We start from the raw sequence: 16,592 nt of genomic DNA, 5'->3' as shown, positions 1-16,592 counted from the left end.
AGGGCTTAGTGATAGAACGGCTTGGGCGTAGACCTCTTCTCATCGGGGGATTTGGCTTGATGATTCTCTTCTTCATACTACTCACTGTGTGCATGACTTTGCAGGTATGTGGGCATTCTTAACAGTTGAACTTTCTTTGCAAAACCAGGTCTCTTGTTCTAACTTAGGGGTGGCCAACCTATGGTGCTCCAGATGTTCATGGACTACAGTTCCCAGTTGCTGATGGGAATTGTAGTTCATGAACATCTGGAGCACCATAGGTTGGCCCCCCCTGTTCTAACTCATTCCTGTACACAAGGAGGAGGGTGCTAGGTAACTTGGAAATTGAAGCTATTATGGACTTTTAACATGGCCAGTTCTTTGCCAAAACAAGAAACAACCAGTAGTTTAATTCTGTTCCTGCCAGTTTCCTAGTGGGACACCTGAGGAGTAGGTTGTGGCTCAGTATAGGGCATCTGCTTAGCATGCCATTTCGCTTTGAGCACAAAACCATATTTGGAATTGTCCTGCAATTCTGTCACCAGCCAGAATTGGGGGCCGGGGGTGGGGGGTTGTATTCCCCAGGAGGAACATCACGGCAAGGGAGGACTTGCAATATGCTGGGAGCAGAGTTCCCCTCCCTACCAGCAGAAAGGACTCTGCTCCAGCTGGTCTTTCCCCTGTGGCTGTCCAATGTGGGGAAGGATCCCAGATAACAGTCAAAACATCCAGGGCCAAAGGTGGCTTCTACATAACCAAGACTCCTAGCAAGAGAAGGTCAGACAAACCCAACTGCACACATGTTCAGTCAACCGGATCTCTCTTCCCCACTTTCTCCCTGCGCTCTCCTTCACTTGGGCGCGTTTGTCTTTTTAATTCTTAGCATACTGGTAAATGCTGAACATGTATTGACTGGCACAGTTGGGCAAAACTACAAATCCCGAAAGCCTTTTACTAAGCCAGTGGCTATGCAGACTAAGGAATTCCTGTTGCACTGTTTTCCAAATCCAAAACCTTTATTAGGCATAAAACTGGAGTGAGCCTACAGCACCTTCCCAGGCGGTCTCCCATCCAAGTACTAACCAGGCCTGACCCTGCTTAGCTTCCGAGATCCGACGAGATCGGGCGTGTTCAGGGTGGTATGGCTGTAGGCTTGCACTGTTTTAAGTTTTGCAACCTGCCTTGAGAAACTGAGTAAGGAGGACTATAAATATTTGTTGCAGACATAATATTAGTGTAACCCCTTGAAACCCTAATGTGCTGATTAATGCCCCCCCCCTGCCCCCCGGATATATTTTTCAGGATCAAGCAGAATGGCTCAGCTACCTCAGTATATTCTGCATTCTTGCAATCATTGCATCGTTTTGCATCGGACCAGGTAATGAGCTTGTCAAAGTACATTTGGCTAGAATTAACTGTCAGTTATTCACTCTGAAAGTATTGTTGCAATAGCCTTTGTCACAAGTAAAGATTTCCTGTTTGTGGATGTGGGGTGGGTGAAAAGAGAATGGGAAAGAAACTGTGGCTGATTACCTGGCTTTGCTCTGCTCCAGCGTGAAAAGTAGCACCAGAAGTGCAACTTTCCGCAGAGAACACAAGAAGCATGTGGGGTAAGAGGAGGCATATCGGGACAAGAAATCTTGCCCCAACACACCTCATCTCTCAGTGTGCCACAAACAGGAAGCCCATCAGGACAAAATTCCTTGTCCTGACGCACTTCCTGTCCCACTGTGCACTAGAGCACCAGTGGGTAATTCAGTAGGTTCAGATTATTTTGCCTCCACACTAGGGGGAAATTCATTTTTAATTGCTAGCATAGTTGTAATCAATTAAATAGCCAGCGTTGCCACAGTTCTACAACCCTAGGTGTGAGGTACAAAAGTACATAAGTACGTATAAGTACACTTAATGTATGAGTATACCGAAGTACATATCACATGGGTACTTATTCCTTTCTAATGGAATCCACAGCACCAGTGCAATTTGATTACATCATTAAAACCATTAATACTTGCTATAGTTCCGAACTTTTATGTTGGTATTTTAAGTAAATACATCTTTGTCTCTCTCTTGTTCCTAACGGTTAAGTCTATTTTTGTTCAATAGCTTTTATCTCTTTCTCACTGTGCCAATCAGCATTTGCTAATGCATTTTGCACTCACGTTGAAGCATCTTGAGTATAGATGTATCAGAATAAAAATGCTCTTTTCTGGTTTCTTTGCTTTGCTTCTAATCTCAAAATAGCCTTCTGGCTGCGTTCCTCAATTCTGGTGTAATAACCATCATTTGTACAAGTCACAGTCTTAATTTTAATAACTATCATTTATACAAGTCGCAGTTGTAATTTTGCACTGAGCGACATAACATTAAAAAAGACTTAACACAAGAACTTTTAGTTATAATGACTATAAATAGCAAAATAGGACCCTGTCTTCCAGATTTAAAAATTTGTGGGGGACTAGACTCGGCTAAAAAAGAATTTTCTGAAACCCTGGGGAATTTTCAGCTCTTCAGAAAAACTTTATATGTTACTTTAAGTCACCGTTCTAGGTACTCGTGGCTTCCAAATATAATGCGAGAATTCGCGTTAAGAGCAGGCCTTTCCATATCTTTGCTGAAATACCCACAATGTTTTGGTCTGGGGGTTTTCCCTCCAATGTATGCAACCATTTTTCACTAGTGGAGAAGATGTTTGAAAATGGTGAGTTTATCTCTTGAAAATATCCCAGAGGTGTGTATTTCCAGAATGAAGCTGGAAAACGTTGACGTGGAAGCAGCAAAAAGTTCCAAGGATGGATGTTTGTAGAGGAAACCAGTCAAAAGTGGAATGTTTTCTGTCACCAAAGCAACCTTCATTCTGTAGATAATGCAGGTGAAGTGAAGTGACAGGCTGGGGAACCCGGCAGAGTCTGTGGGCTTCAAAGGTCAAGGCTCAGCAAGGAAAATATGTGTGAGATCCCTCTCGAAATCTCTAGGATAGTGTGGTGCCCTTGGGGCCCTTCCGGACACACGAGGCGACTCAGGTTCGACTCGTGTTGGCGGAACCGTTACCTGAGCTCGAGTCCTCCCGTTTCTCCGCACAGAAGCTGACTCGTGTCTCTGGAGCCGAGCTCAGAGGGCGGGACCACCTCCCTGCGCTGCGTTCTGATTGGGACGAGTCTCCCTTTCTGCGCATGCCCAAAGCTTCTCGCCGCCACCGCCACAAGTCTCCTGTTCTGCGCATGGGCAAAATACTGAGCTGTGATTGGCTGGCTGGCAGAGTCGAGGTGACGGAGATTCCGCACTCGGCCGGCTTCGGCTTGAGTGCAACCCGAGTCCGCCAGTCGACTCGACTCCCCAGTCGAGCTCGGAAATTCAACGGCGAGAGGGGGGTGAGTCGAGTCAGACACGAGTCTGACGCTACATCTGTGCGGAGGACTCGGATCGGACCCAAGTCGATCTAAGGTCGACTCCTACAATGCAGAAGGGGCCTTGGTTAGCCTCTCCTGGGGCTGGAGTCTCCAGCTTCTCATTATTTCCTGAGACCTCAGAAGTAAGGGAGGAGGACTCACTGGCTGCCACTCCCTCATGATGGGGACAGTTCGCTAGCTCTATGAGAACTCCCGGCCAACAGCTTCCTCTCCAGCCTCTGCCTCTCCCTTCTCTTATAGAGGTGTTCCTGCCCCTGAGTGCCAGTCCACCCGATCAGGGCCTCTGGGCTGCGGCCGAGCCTGCCCTTCCTTGACTTATGGGCTGTCCTGCTTGTCTCTCCAGACTGGGCTCCACCCTCTACTATACCTTCCCTGAGGCCCACCCTCCATGCTTCAGCAGACACCAAGGCCTTGCAGCTGTTTCCCTGGCTTGGATGTCATGACCCGCCACCTCTGCGTGCTGCCCTGCAGCTCCTTCTCCCTTGTTCATAGATCCAGTAGCTCCTGAAGAAGAGGAGCATAAAAGGTGGCATGGAGCTGCTCTTGTGAACCATGAGGTGCCTGGTGTCGACTCTGGGAGGCGAGGTGTGAGCTGTGAGGCACTCGGCACCAACTCCAGGAGCCACAGGGGCTCTCAGGCTGTCTCCAGGTGCCTCGAGGCACTCGGTGCCATCTCTGAGAGGCAAGGGGATTCCTGAGCTGTCTCCAAAAGTTGAGGGGCACTCAGCACTGTTCCCGGGCTGTCTCTGGGAGCCACAGAGTCATCCGCAGGCACTGAATCTGACTGCCATCTTGGATATATATTTAAAATAGCTTTTATCAGAGAGAGAATCCAGACTGAATTCTGTAGACACAGGGCAGAGCTCCAGATCTTTGTGGGAGAAGCTGCTCAAAAGCTGGGATAGCCAAACAATTGTACCACCAAGTACCAGATCTACAGTGAGGAGTATTACTCAGCTGATTCTGGCCCATTATGCATGGATCACTTGCCTCAAACTTATTCTCTGGGTGGTGGGCTTGCAGAGGGCTCTCTTCACATTTCTCTTTTTATACTTAAGAAGGCACTTCCTCCTTGCCCCACAGCTTTTCTGCAGAGAGCCCTCCAGGCTTGGTTCTTTTAACTCTGCCCACCAAGTGATACTTAAAGGCACAGATCTCTCTCATTGTACCCGGTAGTCAGGACTGCTTAGCCCTATAAGCTGCACTTATGTCGATATTCCTGTTCCAAAAGTAATTCTTGCCCTCCCCCCACCAAGAAAGCAGCAAAGGAATTCCCTGGACCACAAGCTGCTAAAGAAGGGGACTGTCCTAGAACAGATATTCTCTCCTCTTCTCCTCCTCTCCACACAACACTTTCTGCTGGTGGTTCTGTTGCCACTGGAGAACAGAGGCCTCTTATTTCCAAGCTCTCTTTATATTGATATCTGAAAATATCATGAGAATTAGAGGTTGATGTTGTGTGAGTGAGTGAGCTTCAGGGAGGAAGAATTAGGACTAATAAAAGGAAACACTTCTTCACGCAACGTGTGATTGGTGTTTGGAATATGCTGCCACAGGAGGTGGTGATGGCCACTAACCTGGATAGCTTTAAAGGGGGCTTGGACAGATTTGTGGAGGAGAAGTCGATCTACGGCTACCAATCTTGATCCTCTTTGATCTGAGATTGCAAATACCTTAACAGACCAGGTGATAGGGAGCAACAGCCGCAGAATGCCCTTGCTTTCACATCCTGCACGTGAGCTCCCAAAGGCACCTGGTGGGCCACTGCGAATAGCAGAGAGCTGGACTAGATGGACTCTGGTCTGATCCAGCTGGCTTGTTCTTATGTTCTTATGAAGAGGGGGAAGCTGTGCAAAGCAGCCCGAGGGAAAGAGAAGGCGGCCGTGGGTGGAGGGAAGATCTCCAGGGCAAAGCTGTGCTGACTGGCAAGTCTCTGTGCTGGGGTAGCGAAGCACATTAAAAGTCATGCTAAAAGTGGTTTCATTTGCCATGGAGAGAACAGAAAGCGAAAGCGGGGCTTGAGGAAACAGGTCCGCACAAGAAATCTTCCTTCAACTGACATTTGCCCCCACCAGACAGCAAGCATATTGTGTGCAGTCAACCTCAGCCTCTTCCTAGCCTTCATATAGGATGGTACTGATTCTGATGCTACTTAACATCTGTAGCAACTGGAAGTCTTCAAGGGGCCCCAGATAGTTCTCCTGTCGGGGACCACTTCAGCCTGAACTTGTTGATGATACTGATCTGAAAAACTCTTAAAATCTGAGGGTTAGACAAATTGTCTAGGAAAGGAATCCCCTGGGACAGAGGTGTCTGAATTGTCACCATGAATAGGAATCCTGATGTGTAGGCTTGCTGGCATGGAGCTCTAGGAGACCTCATCATCAGACAACTGATGATGCCCTCCATCCAAAGATAGTAGCTCAAGCAAGGCCATCAAATGTCCCCTGGAAGCTTTCAAGGTAGCCAGCGGCCAGATACTTGGCGCAGGGCAGGGCCTGGGTTCGTGAGTGGAATTGGGATTTGCAGCCCACTGGTTATTTGGAGGACCCAGATTTGGTTTGGTCTGAAACTTTGCAGAAAAGGCAGGTCTGGCCCTGGGCTGCACTCCAACAAGTTAGCTTGGGAACGAGGGGGTTGGCTTTCCATCCAGTTTTGCTTGAGGACTAATTCTTCAGCTCTAATCTTACTCTGTTTTTGACAAATTATCTGTGCATAGTAGGAGGAATGTAGGCATAATTGCATGCCACGGAGGCTGGGGAATATGATAGGAATATTTGATTAAAATAATATGGCTGTGAAATTCTGATTCACTGAAGGAAAGGATGAGAAGCATCTTTAAGGCAGTGTGGTAGAAAAAACATTTTACCCTTCACAGTAGCTGTATCTGAGAGAAATAGCTAGTTATGCATTTCTGTCACATCGTGGTCTGAGGGTCACACAACAGGAGGCCAGTTTCATGAAGAGTGAATAATGAAGGCTTGAGCTACACTTTGCAGCAGCGTCTTGGGAATTTAACACTTTTTCTGTCCAGCAAAGAGCTGCATTTCCTCCTGCAACTTAATGTTCAAAAGCCAAATAAATTCAGTGAGCTGCGTGTATCTCTCAGCACAGAGTGATATTCTGCAGTGCCCTCTGCCCTGCAGGGAGGAAGATCTAGCTGGGTCATTGCTTGTGGCCAAGGCCAAGGACTTTACAATTAACCCAGACACAGTCTTGCACTGCAAGCAAGAAAGGTCACTACTGAATTCCTTCCACCTCTTACAGTAGAGCATGATCTGTGACCCCCTGCTCATTTTGCTAATCTATTGGGGGTCTGTTCCAATATGCACCTCTGGCCTTTAGATCGGGCGCCTGTTTTTAACAACTTCTGTTGTTTTAATTTGTATTTATTTCCAGTAATTGCTGCTATTAGGTTTTAATGGGTTTAAGTTATATTTTTGTACTTGTTTGCTGTCATTGAGAACAGCTATATTGTGAGCCGCCTCGAGCCCTTTGGGGGTGAGGCGGCCTATAAATCTAACTAACAAACAAACAAACAAACAAACAAACAAACATACATACATACATACATACATACATACATACATACATACATACATACATACATACATACATACATACATACATACATACATACATACATACATACATACATACATACATACATACATACATACATACATAAATGGTGGAAGTAAGTTTGACAGCATCATGGCCCTTCCACCTCTGGGATTCATGCGAACTGGAGGATTCTGCACAGGCCAGCTGTAACAGGTGAAGGACGTGACATAAACCATTGGGAGGGGGACTTTGCAGAGGTCCCACTCCCAAAATGAATTTAGCCCATTTTATTCCCCTCAACCTGGGATTTTTGAAGATCACTAAACCAGCGATCCTTTTGCATGATCCTGGGCTGGAGGCGCTCCTGTGCGAACACAGCAGGCTGGAGAGCTTTATTCCCTTCCCTTCCACTCATTCACTGTGAATAAGTTCCAGGCCATCCTCTGTCAGAGAGAAACCACCCCCGCCCCGGCGCATGTCTCCCAGCAATTGTGGACAGATTACGGAATATTCTGTCATTTCAGGGAGAAAGACCCTTAAAATATTTTGGAATTTTAAAAATTAATAAAGAAGAGGACGAGTAGAAGCCCTCTCCTTCATTTTTTCTCTCATCTGAGAAGACAAACTGCCTCTCAGTCCCACATTGTTACATATTGTAATGCATACTTTTTTTAAGTATTGTGCGGCGTGCTTGTGCTGGGAGTCCCATGAGAGGAATTTTGTGCTCATCAACGTATTGCTCTTGCCCATCATCACTTTTCTGAATGTCTTCATGTTCTTCTTGTTTGGGACTCTCGATCTTCCCAGTTCATTGCATATGACATGCATTAATATTCTGCAGCAGTTCTATATGGTAAAATCCACTGACACAAACAGATTGGGATTTACATTAGAGCAATTAAAGCATTTTCTCTGGAACTGTCAGCCTGTGAATCATGATTGTTTTTAAATAAGGTAGATAAGGCAGCTTTGGTTTCTCTGAAAATATAAATCTGTACCGCACAAGAGAGAAATCAAGTACTGTGAAATTTTTCCGTTATTGAGAGTGGGTTTTCAGGGCTTATTATTTCAGCGAGTGGAAGAGGCCTCCCCACAAACTTTAAGGAAGGGACATATTTTTACCTCAGCATTCGACCTGCTTGAGAGCCGCTGACAGCCAAAGCAGGAAATACTGGGATGGGGATATCAGAGATCTGATGAAGCTTTTTCTTTTCACCAGAATCAAACAGGAGTCCAGTGACTTCCTAAAGACGATCTACATTCTTTCTAGGCTCAGTTTGAGTTCGCAGCTCTCCATCTGATGGTTTGAGCTTTGACTCACAAGAGCTTTTTTAAGAACTGGGTTTGATTCCCCACTCCTCCACATGAGCAGTGGACTAATATCTGGTGAGCTGGATTTGTTTTCCTTCTCCTACACATGAAGCCTGCTGGGTGACCCTGGGCTAGTCACAGCTCTCTCAGAACTCTCTCAGCCCCACCTACCTCACAAGGTGTCTATTGTAGGAAGAGGAAGGGAAAGTAGTTTGTAAGTTGAGAAAAATGGGGTATAAATCAAATTCTTCTTTTTTCCCTGGTACCACATTTCCCTGATACCACATTGAATTTCATGTCAGTGTCATTCAACCTGATCCATATAGACATATGGACATCTTGGATCCAACAGGGTTCTTCTTGTTCTCCTATGTCTGACCAAAACTATAAGACAAGAAGAGTATTATGTGGGAGCAAGTGGGCCACCCCAAGATTATCTGGCTCCACAATCAGCTAAACCCCTTCCTTGGTTTTTCCGTGCAGTCATTTTGTTGTATATCCTAGATGTCTATTTCCTATATTGCCTAGATAATGTCTATTTCCTGTCAGCCCATACATGCTTTCTGACACTAAATACATTTCTCATGTGTGAACCTGGATAAAGAAGGCCACACTGTTGGTTCGTTGGAAAATAATGATTTATTGCCGATGCACCAAATCTGTATCATCTTGCAGTTTGGCAAATTATTTAAAATAGCCAAGTGTTACGTCAGTCTCTGAAAGTATCTGGTTGGGTGGGTGCTAGAACTTTCGTTATTCACATCATCCACAGAGTTCCTTCAGTCGTACTTAGGTAAAGGTATGCAAGTGCAAGGTCATTACTGACTCGTGGGGTAACATCAAATCCCGACATTTCATTGTCAGACTATGTTTGTGGGGCTGTTTGCCACCTGCCTTCCCTGGTCCTCTGCACTTTACCTGCACCAAGCTGGTTCCTCCCTTTACTGACCTTATAAGTATGGAAGGTTCGGTCAATCTTGAGTCAGCTGCCTGAAACTGACTTCTGTCGGGATCAAACTCAGGTTGTGGACAGAGCTTTTGACTGCAGTACTGCAGCTGACCACTCTGTGCCAGGGGGCAAAGTGATACTTAGGAAGGTGGGGAATTACGTGCATAATCCATATATAATTCATAGAAAATTAAATTAGAACAACTCTTTGTTTGCTGGTTTGGTACACCTGAAAGCATTCAAGACGCCAATTGTTAACAATTAGTTAAGTAATAATAGTAAAGTGTCATTCATTCGCAACCAAATCATGGGGACCCCTCATGGGGGTTTCAAGGCAAGAGATGGAGAGAGGTAGTTTGCCGTTGCCTGCATCCACAGCCCAGATATCCCTTGGTGGTCTCCCATCCAAGTAACTGTGGCCAACCTTGCTTGCTTCTGAGATCTGGTGAGTACAGTCAGGGTGGTCTGGGCTATTCAAGCTGCCACTTGCACATGCCACGTCAAGCTGAATTGAAACCAGTTCCAGCCCGGAAAACCCACCAGAACCAGTTCCAGTCTTCTTGGCTGTTAGTGGAGGTAAAGGGCATCATCCGTGAATCTCCCTGGGGAGGAGGAGTTGTGCAGTCCCTAAACTAACTAAAAATGTTTTTTCATGGGTTGAGTAAGTCCTAAAATCCATGTAACTGTGAGCTCTTCCCGTCTCTCTGCCCCTGGCCCTCACCACAACTAAACAGGCAAACTTGCATAGTCAGGAACAAGCAGCTGGCCCAGCAGGTACCCAGTTTGGAAGGGAAAGCCGGCTCTTCTTCCTCTGAATATTGAATATCCTTGTCTTTCTGAGCCACTTCTTTGGACTTGCCCTGCTTTTTAAATGGCAAAAAAGTGTACCTTTTGGAAGAGGTAACTTTTTGTGCAAATGTTGAAATTCATATGACACATTCAGTGCTGTCTGAAATATTTCCGGGGGGTTGTGTTGGAATGATGATTGATGGTTCCCACAGGAGAATAGCTGGAGATCAAAGAGCTTCATGCATTAAAGATGCTACGAAAGCTTCCTTCTTGTTTCCAGATTCATGAAAGAACACGCAAGTTACTAAATTACTACATTAAACATGCTGCATGGAGAGAGTACAGGCTTTCCAAATGTATTAACACATGTTAAGAGGAAAGCCTCACTTCTGTGGAGAAAGAATCATCGGATGATTCAGACCAAAGGTTTCCTGCAGCTATTTCAAATAAAAAGGTTGTATGAAGAATGTGGACTTACGTACCCTAATGTACAAACCAATACTGTAAAGACTGTACTATCTGAGACTTTTAAGGAAACAACAGCTGAATGGAAAACTCCTGGTGTCCTTTTACCGCTGTGCTATAGAGAGTGTCTTCACCTACTGCATCTGTGTATGGTTCTCCAGTTGCACAGTGGCAGATAGGAAGGCGCTCCAAAGGGTGATCACTACTGCACAGAGGATTATCGGCTGCCCTCTCCCCTCCTTGGAAGAACTCTATAATTCCCGAAGCCTAAAAAAAGCCCAAAATATTCTGAGAGACCCGTCTCATCCAGCACACTCTCTTTTTGAACTGTTGCCATCCGGTAGACGATACAGGTCTATAAAAACTAGGACAAAGAGGCTTAGAGACAGCTTCTACTCTAGAGCTGTGGCGATGCTAAACTCCGCAGCTTCGTGTTGATGTGTTTGGGGCTGTGCAGGGATGGGTGGAGGAAGGGGAAAGTGAGGATGGGGTATGAGTCTGAAATTGTGTGCATCGAGGAATGCTGCTGTAAATTTCGTAGTGCGTGCACAATGACAATAAAATGCTTATGCTTAAATAGTATCCAATTTTGCTTGGGTAATGGAGTTGTTGTAGTGGACAGTCATAAGCTTAGTCTACGCAACATTGTTCTCACTTACAAGGTGCACTACAAGGACATGTGTTGTGTAGCTGACGTAAGTGTATTACTTCCAGGACTGTGAAGAACAGCAGTCCAAAAGATCGGGACCCATCAACTGCATATCCACGTGGGCAAATCTCAGATTGAGATATTCACTGAGTTATTTGTGACTTTATTATTTGTGACTTCACATAGTACTCCTGGCAGAGGAAAGTATTTTTGTCTTCCTGATGGATTTTTCTTTTTGATGATTGAAATATTAGCTTTAAGTAAAATCAGAGCGGTACAGATTCTTGAAGGTGCTGGAGGCTGATCGGTCACCCGCCTTTCTCTCAGAAGCGTGTCTCTTGGCATTCGTCTTTCCATTGAGTGGAGAAAAGCCGTGGAAGTGAATCACTGCAGTAATTATATTCGCTGCATTAACTTTGTGAATTCGTCTTGAAGCTGCCTTCCTTCCCAAGCCGCTTCTCGATGTTTGGTGCCAAAAAAAAGACGAGATGCTTTCACTTAATAGCGTGTCCACAGATTTTCCAAGGCAGTGATTGTATGTGGCTCATTTTGAGTGGGAGGTGACATTCTGGTGACGTGTGGACAATCGACGGTGGCCGCACTCATACTCTGTGCCGCAGATCACAACAGGAACTTTAATTGCTGTGATGACTCTCACCCCTTGCTTTTCTAACAAAAATACCTCCCTAAGAAAAATGTTCAGTTGCCTGTATTTTTTCAGACTGTTGATGCCTGGGTGTAGGAGTGACACACAAAGGCAAATTCATTGGAGCCCACTGATCAGGCTGAGCTGCCAGTGGGCTGCCAGTTTCTACCTTCAATCACAGCCATTATATACATGTTATGATGTGTATGAAAATAGCATTTTGGAGCAGAATCCTCAAATAGGACTCTTTGGACTGTCAGGGTTGCGGCCCTGCCAGTAAGTCTCTATTTCCAAGTAAGTTTCTGTTTCCCCAGTTATTCCTGTTCCCGCCACTGGGAGGGCCCGCCCCCAACAACCCCTATATATACTGGAACGGAGGGCAAGAACCCTCAGTTCCAGCACCCTGTACCTTAGGGCAACACAGTTCAAAAAAGTTTGTTTCTTTGTTACAAAGCCGACTTTGTCTGAGTGTGTCCCAGCCTTACATGGACTGGCTAGAATAATCTTTTGGTGTTGTCCCCCACCCCGAACCCGTTCTTGTTGCATATGACTAGTTGTCCAGGGCTGCAAGTGGTGTTTGTTGAAAGCAAGTTTACTCCCCAACCCTTTTATGATCCACATGCAGAGAATATGCCCGCACAAGGTGTGTCTGTCCTTTTGCATATAAACACGCTGTTTCTAATCAGTCTGATTGGTGAATGTGGATTATTTAGGATTGGAAGAGGTAAATTCAGAATGAAGAAACTTGTTTCTGGGATGCATCAACAATTACTTCAGGGATGCGTCAATAATTACATTCGAACAGTGCTTTAAAAAATCTTTGTGGGCATTTATGGAGCTGCTGAGGTGCAAGAGAAGAGACTTCTTCCAATAATACTAAATCAGTGAAATGTGCACATGCTAATGAAGGTTTTAAATGTGATTTCTCAACATTTTTTAGTTTCATTTAAAAGTGAACAATTTCTAGAGTTTGAGCTGAGCTGGGCCATTCTTGATTTTTCTAAATGAATAGTTTCATACAGTATTTTGGCTGTGAAAAAAATCACACCTACAATTTGACACCTTTTTCTTTGCTAAGTCTCTTGTAACTATTAGCAGTTTGTATTTCTCAGGTGCCATGTCTGGTTAAATCTACTGGAAAGAAAATAACTCAATCCCTTCCCAGCAAAGACTGCCAACTAGTCAATTTTAATGCCAGAAATTATTTTTTTTATTACTAGAGATTAGTATCATATTTGTACAATAAAGATAAGATTTACAATTGTCTCACTAAATTTCTTACCAAAAGAATTGCCAGAACTTTACATTCACAAAGTCTAATTGTACATATCTAAAGCGTTTCTTCAATTACATAATATCATAAGAAGAGTAGAAAACCCATCAAATTTGTGAGACATCAAAAAGTTTTCGTATATACGAAACTATAAGAGGGAAATTAAGCATATATAGGTAGAGGAGAAGGAAAGGAGGAAAGCGTGAGCTAGCAAAGAAGATCAGAAAATAGTGGAAAAGAAAAGATCTTTTCTTTTCTTTAATGCCAGAAATTAGAAGTGATAAACTACAGCAGTAAAACCTGACCTCTGAGATTGGCAGCATTGTTTACTGAAACACCCTTTTCTTCCTCCTTCGCATGCAGGTGGGATCCCGTTTGTCCTGACAGGGGAGTTCTTTCCCCAGTCACAAAAACCTGCTGCCTTCATGATTGCTGGGATAATTAACTGGCTCTCCAATTTTGCAGTTGGACTTCTTTTCCCTTACATTCAGGTATGAACTCTTGATTATGTTCTCTAAATAATTACATTACATGGTAGTATCATAAAATAGCAAAGTTGCGATTATGAGTGGAAGTGAGCAAAACTGTCTTGTGGTGTGTATATTACCCCATTACACAAAATTTTTGGCTGATATACCCTTGACCAAACAACGGGGCACTCCTACCTGGGATGGTCGTCCTCTTCCACCAAGTGTGCAGCTGCAGGAGGGACCCACGTGGAGTGGGGAGGGAGGGAGGGAGGGGACGCCCGCCTAGCCGGTCAGATCAACCAAATCAACCCTGGCGATCAGTGGGGTGACAGATGTCGCAGCCAGATCACCCTCCCATCCATGGGCGACCACTCCACCACGACCAAATTTTTTTTTGCACCATGACATTGGTGCCTGCAGGGGGTGCATTCAGAGTATCATCAGGAGGCTGTCCTTATGTCCCTTACATTCCCTTACAAGTTTGTCCCTTACATTCCCCCCAAGTTTGGTGAGGTTTGGTTCAAGGAGTCCAAAGTTATGGACTCCCAAAGGACATGCCCCATAATATGCTCTCTCTCATCCTTCCTTGTCTTGTGCAAATTGTTTTAAGAATGGGGAGGGAGGGGGAATGTCAAATGAGCAAATGTCTTCTGATATATACCAGGGACCGGAGACAGAGTCCCCAGCTCTGGCTTCTCGGACCTGGGGACTGACACGGTTCAATAAAAGCTGTTGATATTTTCATGAGTCTCAATTATTGACTGGAGTAACAGACCCTGACAACAGACCCTGACAGTAACAGACCCTGACTGGAGTAACAGACCCTGACAGCCGAGTCGTATCTTTCTAATTCCATTGAAGTCAACGTCAGTGGACTCAGAAAAATTTAACTCGGGTTCAAATGGGACTGCTGAACTGGTTTTTCAGAATTCTTCATCGAACCATCAATAGTCTGACAGTGACTAAATGTGTACATGTGAACACGCAGAAAAGAAAGCATGGCAATATTTTAATATTTTCTGTGATGGGATCGCATTCACTCGTGTGTGCCCTGTACAACCAATCTATAATCTGGTGCCTAGCGAAGACACTGCAGAAGTAAATAACAATGGACCCAGTAAGCACTTGTGGGCCTGGTTTGTCCAACTCGTGTCAGCACAGGGGTAGAGGTGAATATAGGCCAGCTTTCTCTACTAAAAGGGATATGGTGGGCAGGACAGTTCATAAATGGCCTGGGTATGAGAGGCAGATGTCTGGTTTGGAGGAGTGGCTGCCAAGCACCTCCTACCCAGGAAGAAAAAGGGGACACACCAATCCAGTGCTTTCTCTCCATTTTGTCCTCCTAGAGCAGAAAGGAAAAATCACTCTTAGACAAACGCAGCTTGTAATCAAGTAAATGACTGTCAAAAAAGACATAGTTCTGATTCTTTTCAGCTGAAGCAATGAAAATTTCATCTAAGTTTCAAGAGATGCTGAATTTCCTGGGCATAAGGTTTCCTTTGAAAACAGAGAAATTCAAACTGAGCATGAAATGAATTATGGCTTTCTTATTTGCATTAGTACCACAGAAGAGAAGCCTTCTCTTTTCAGAAGTTTTTATGCTTTAATGTATGAGATATATATATATATATATATATACACACACACACACACACACACACACACACACACGCATACATACATACATACATACACACAGAGAGAGACACATATATACATATATATATACATATATACATATATATACTTATATATACATATATACATATACATATATACATACACACACACACACACACACACACACATATATACATATATATACATACATACACACACATACACACACATATATAAAATGCATTCAGTACACTGCTTTTCTGAAAAGGCTAAAGCAAAAACCATCCAATCCACCAGCAGGTTCCAAACCCTCATCAAAAACCCCAAACCCTTTCCAACTGAATATTGGGGCAAGGGCCATTCATATAGAACGATCTTTGCAGTGACGGTATTATACTTTTCTCTGTGGCAAACTGCTCTGGGATGTTCAGTGGGTGCAGCTGCATCCATTTCCTGTCCACACTAGTCAGAGGCCGACTGCCAACAACTGAGAAGCACACCAGGAAGCCACACTCCACACTGAAGATCCTCTGAAGATGCCAGCCACAGATGCAGGCAAAACGTCAAGAGAGAATGCTGCTAGAACACGGCCATACAGCCCGGAAACCACACAGCACCCCCCAAAAAACACTGTTTGGGGGGAACTTTGCATGGATCCTGCCCCTAAAGCAAGTCTGCCCCGGGTTATTTTCCCCAAACTGGGTTTTTCAAGAATCACACTATTTGCGAGTCTTTAGAAAAATTCTGGGGTGCAGCTGCTTGCAAACGAATGGCCAAGCGGGAGGCGCTTTCGTTTTTTAAAAAATTCTGGCTTACATCTGCATAGCCACACAGGTGCAAATGGTCGAATCGTGGTATTGTGAGACGTCAGCAAGGCTGTGGGGAAATAAAAACATACATATTGAGTAGTGGCTGAACTCACAAAATTAAAAGCTGTTTCTTTGCACTAATATGAAGTTAACTGTTATTCAGTGATTAAAATGACAAAAGTGGATCCGTTCTCATGTACCTAACTGTTGCACGCAAAGAGTGCTTCCCCCAAGCCTAGCTGCATTTTGCCCCCTGCTGCCAAGGTCAGGAGGTTGTTTGCCACCTGTTTTTATTTATTTTTAAATTTTGTTTCTGCAAAAACAAAACCATTTCATGCAGACGTGTACCAGGGGGAAATGGCGCCCGAAGACATCTGTTCTCCAGGTGCCCCCCCATGCCTGGGGTAAGGCCCACCCCAACCCCTGAGCCCCACCCCCTCCCAGCTGCTGGCTCGGAGCTGGCAGCCAGAAGGAGGGTGGGGCTTGGGGGGAGCCGGCAGCCAGGGCATGGGGGGAGCCAGGGGGGGGTGGGGCTTGTGGGGAGCCAGCAGCTGGGGCTTGGGGGAGCTGGCAGCCAGGAGGGAGGCAAGGCTTGGGGGGGGTCCTCTGGCTTCCTTGGCCACGCCCATGTTGATGGTGACATGGGTGGTGCCAAGGG

The 16,592-nt window shown here is 45.1% G+C and overlaps 1 protein-coding gene and 1 pseudogene across 1 annotated transcript in view; one reads left to right on the top strand and one right to left on the bottom strand.

The window, feature by feature from the left end:
- The window catches only part of SLC2A9 (solute carrier family 2 member 9), a gene marked incomplete at its 5' end in the record, with an annotated part of 56,988 nt that overhangs the window by 37,157 nt on the left and 3,239 nt on the right, over positions 1-16,592 (top strand). The window contains 3 exons of the mRNA XM_048509558.1: positions 3-104; positions 1,282-1,357; positions 13,399-13,526. Coding sequence (XP_048365515.1) covers positions 3-104; positions 1,282-1,357; positions 13,399-13,526 — 306 coding nt within the window. The remainder of the gene's footprint in view (positions 1-2; positions 105-1,281; positions 1,358-13,398; positions 13,527-16,592) is intronic.
- On the bottom strand, positions 1,019-1,132 carry LOC125440454 (annotated as a pseudogene).

This window comes from Sphaerodactylus townsendi, linkage group LG10 (assembly GCF_021028975.2).
Source record: "Sphaerodactylus townsendi isolate TG3544 linkage group LG10, MPM_Stown_v2.3, whole genome shotgun sequence".
In the NCBI taxonomy this organism is placed as follows: domain Eukaryota; kingdom Metazoa; phylum Chordata; class Lepidosauria; order Squamata; family Sphaerodactylidae; genus Sphaerodactylus; species Sphaerodactylus townsendi.
This window is presented reverse-complemented; position numbering and strand designations above follow the sequence as displayed.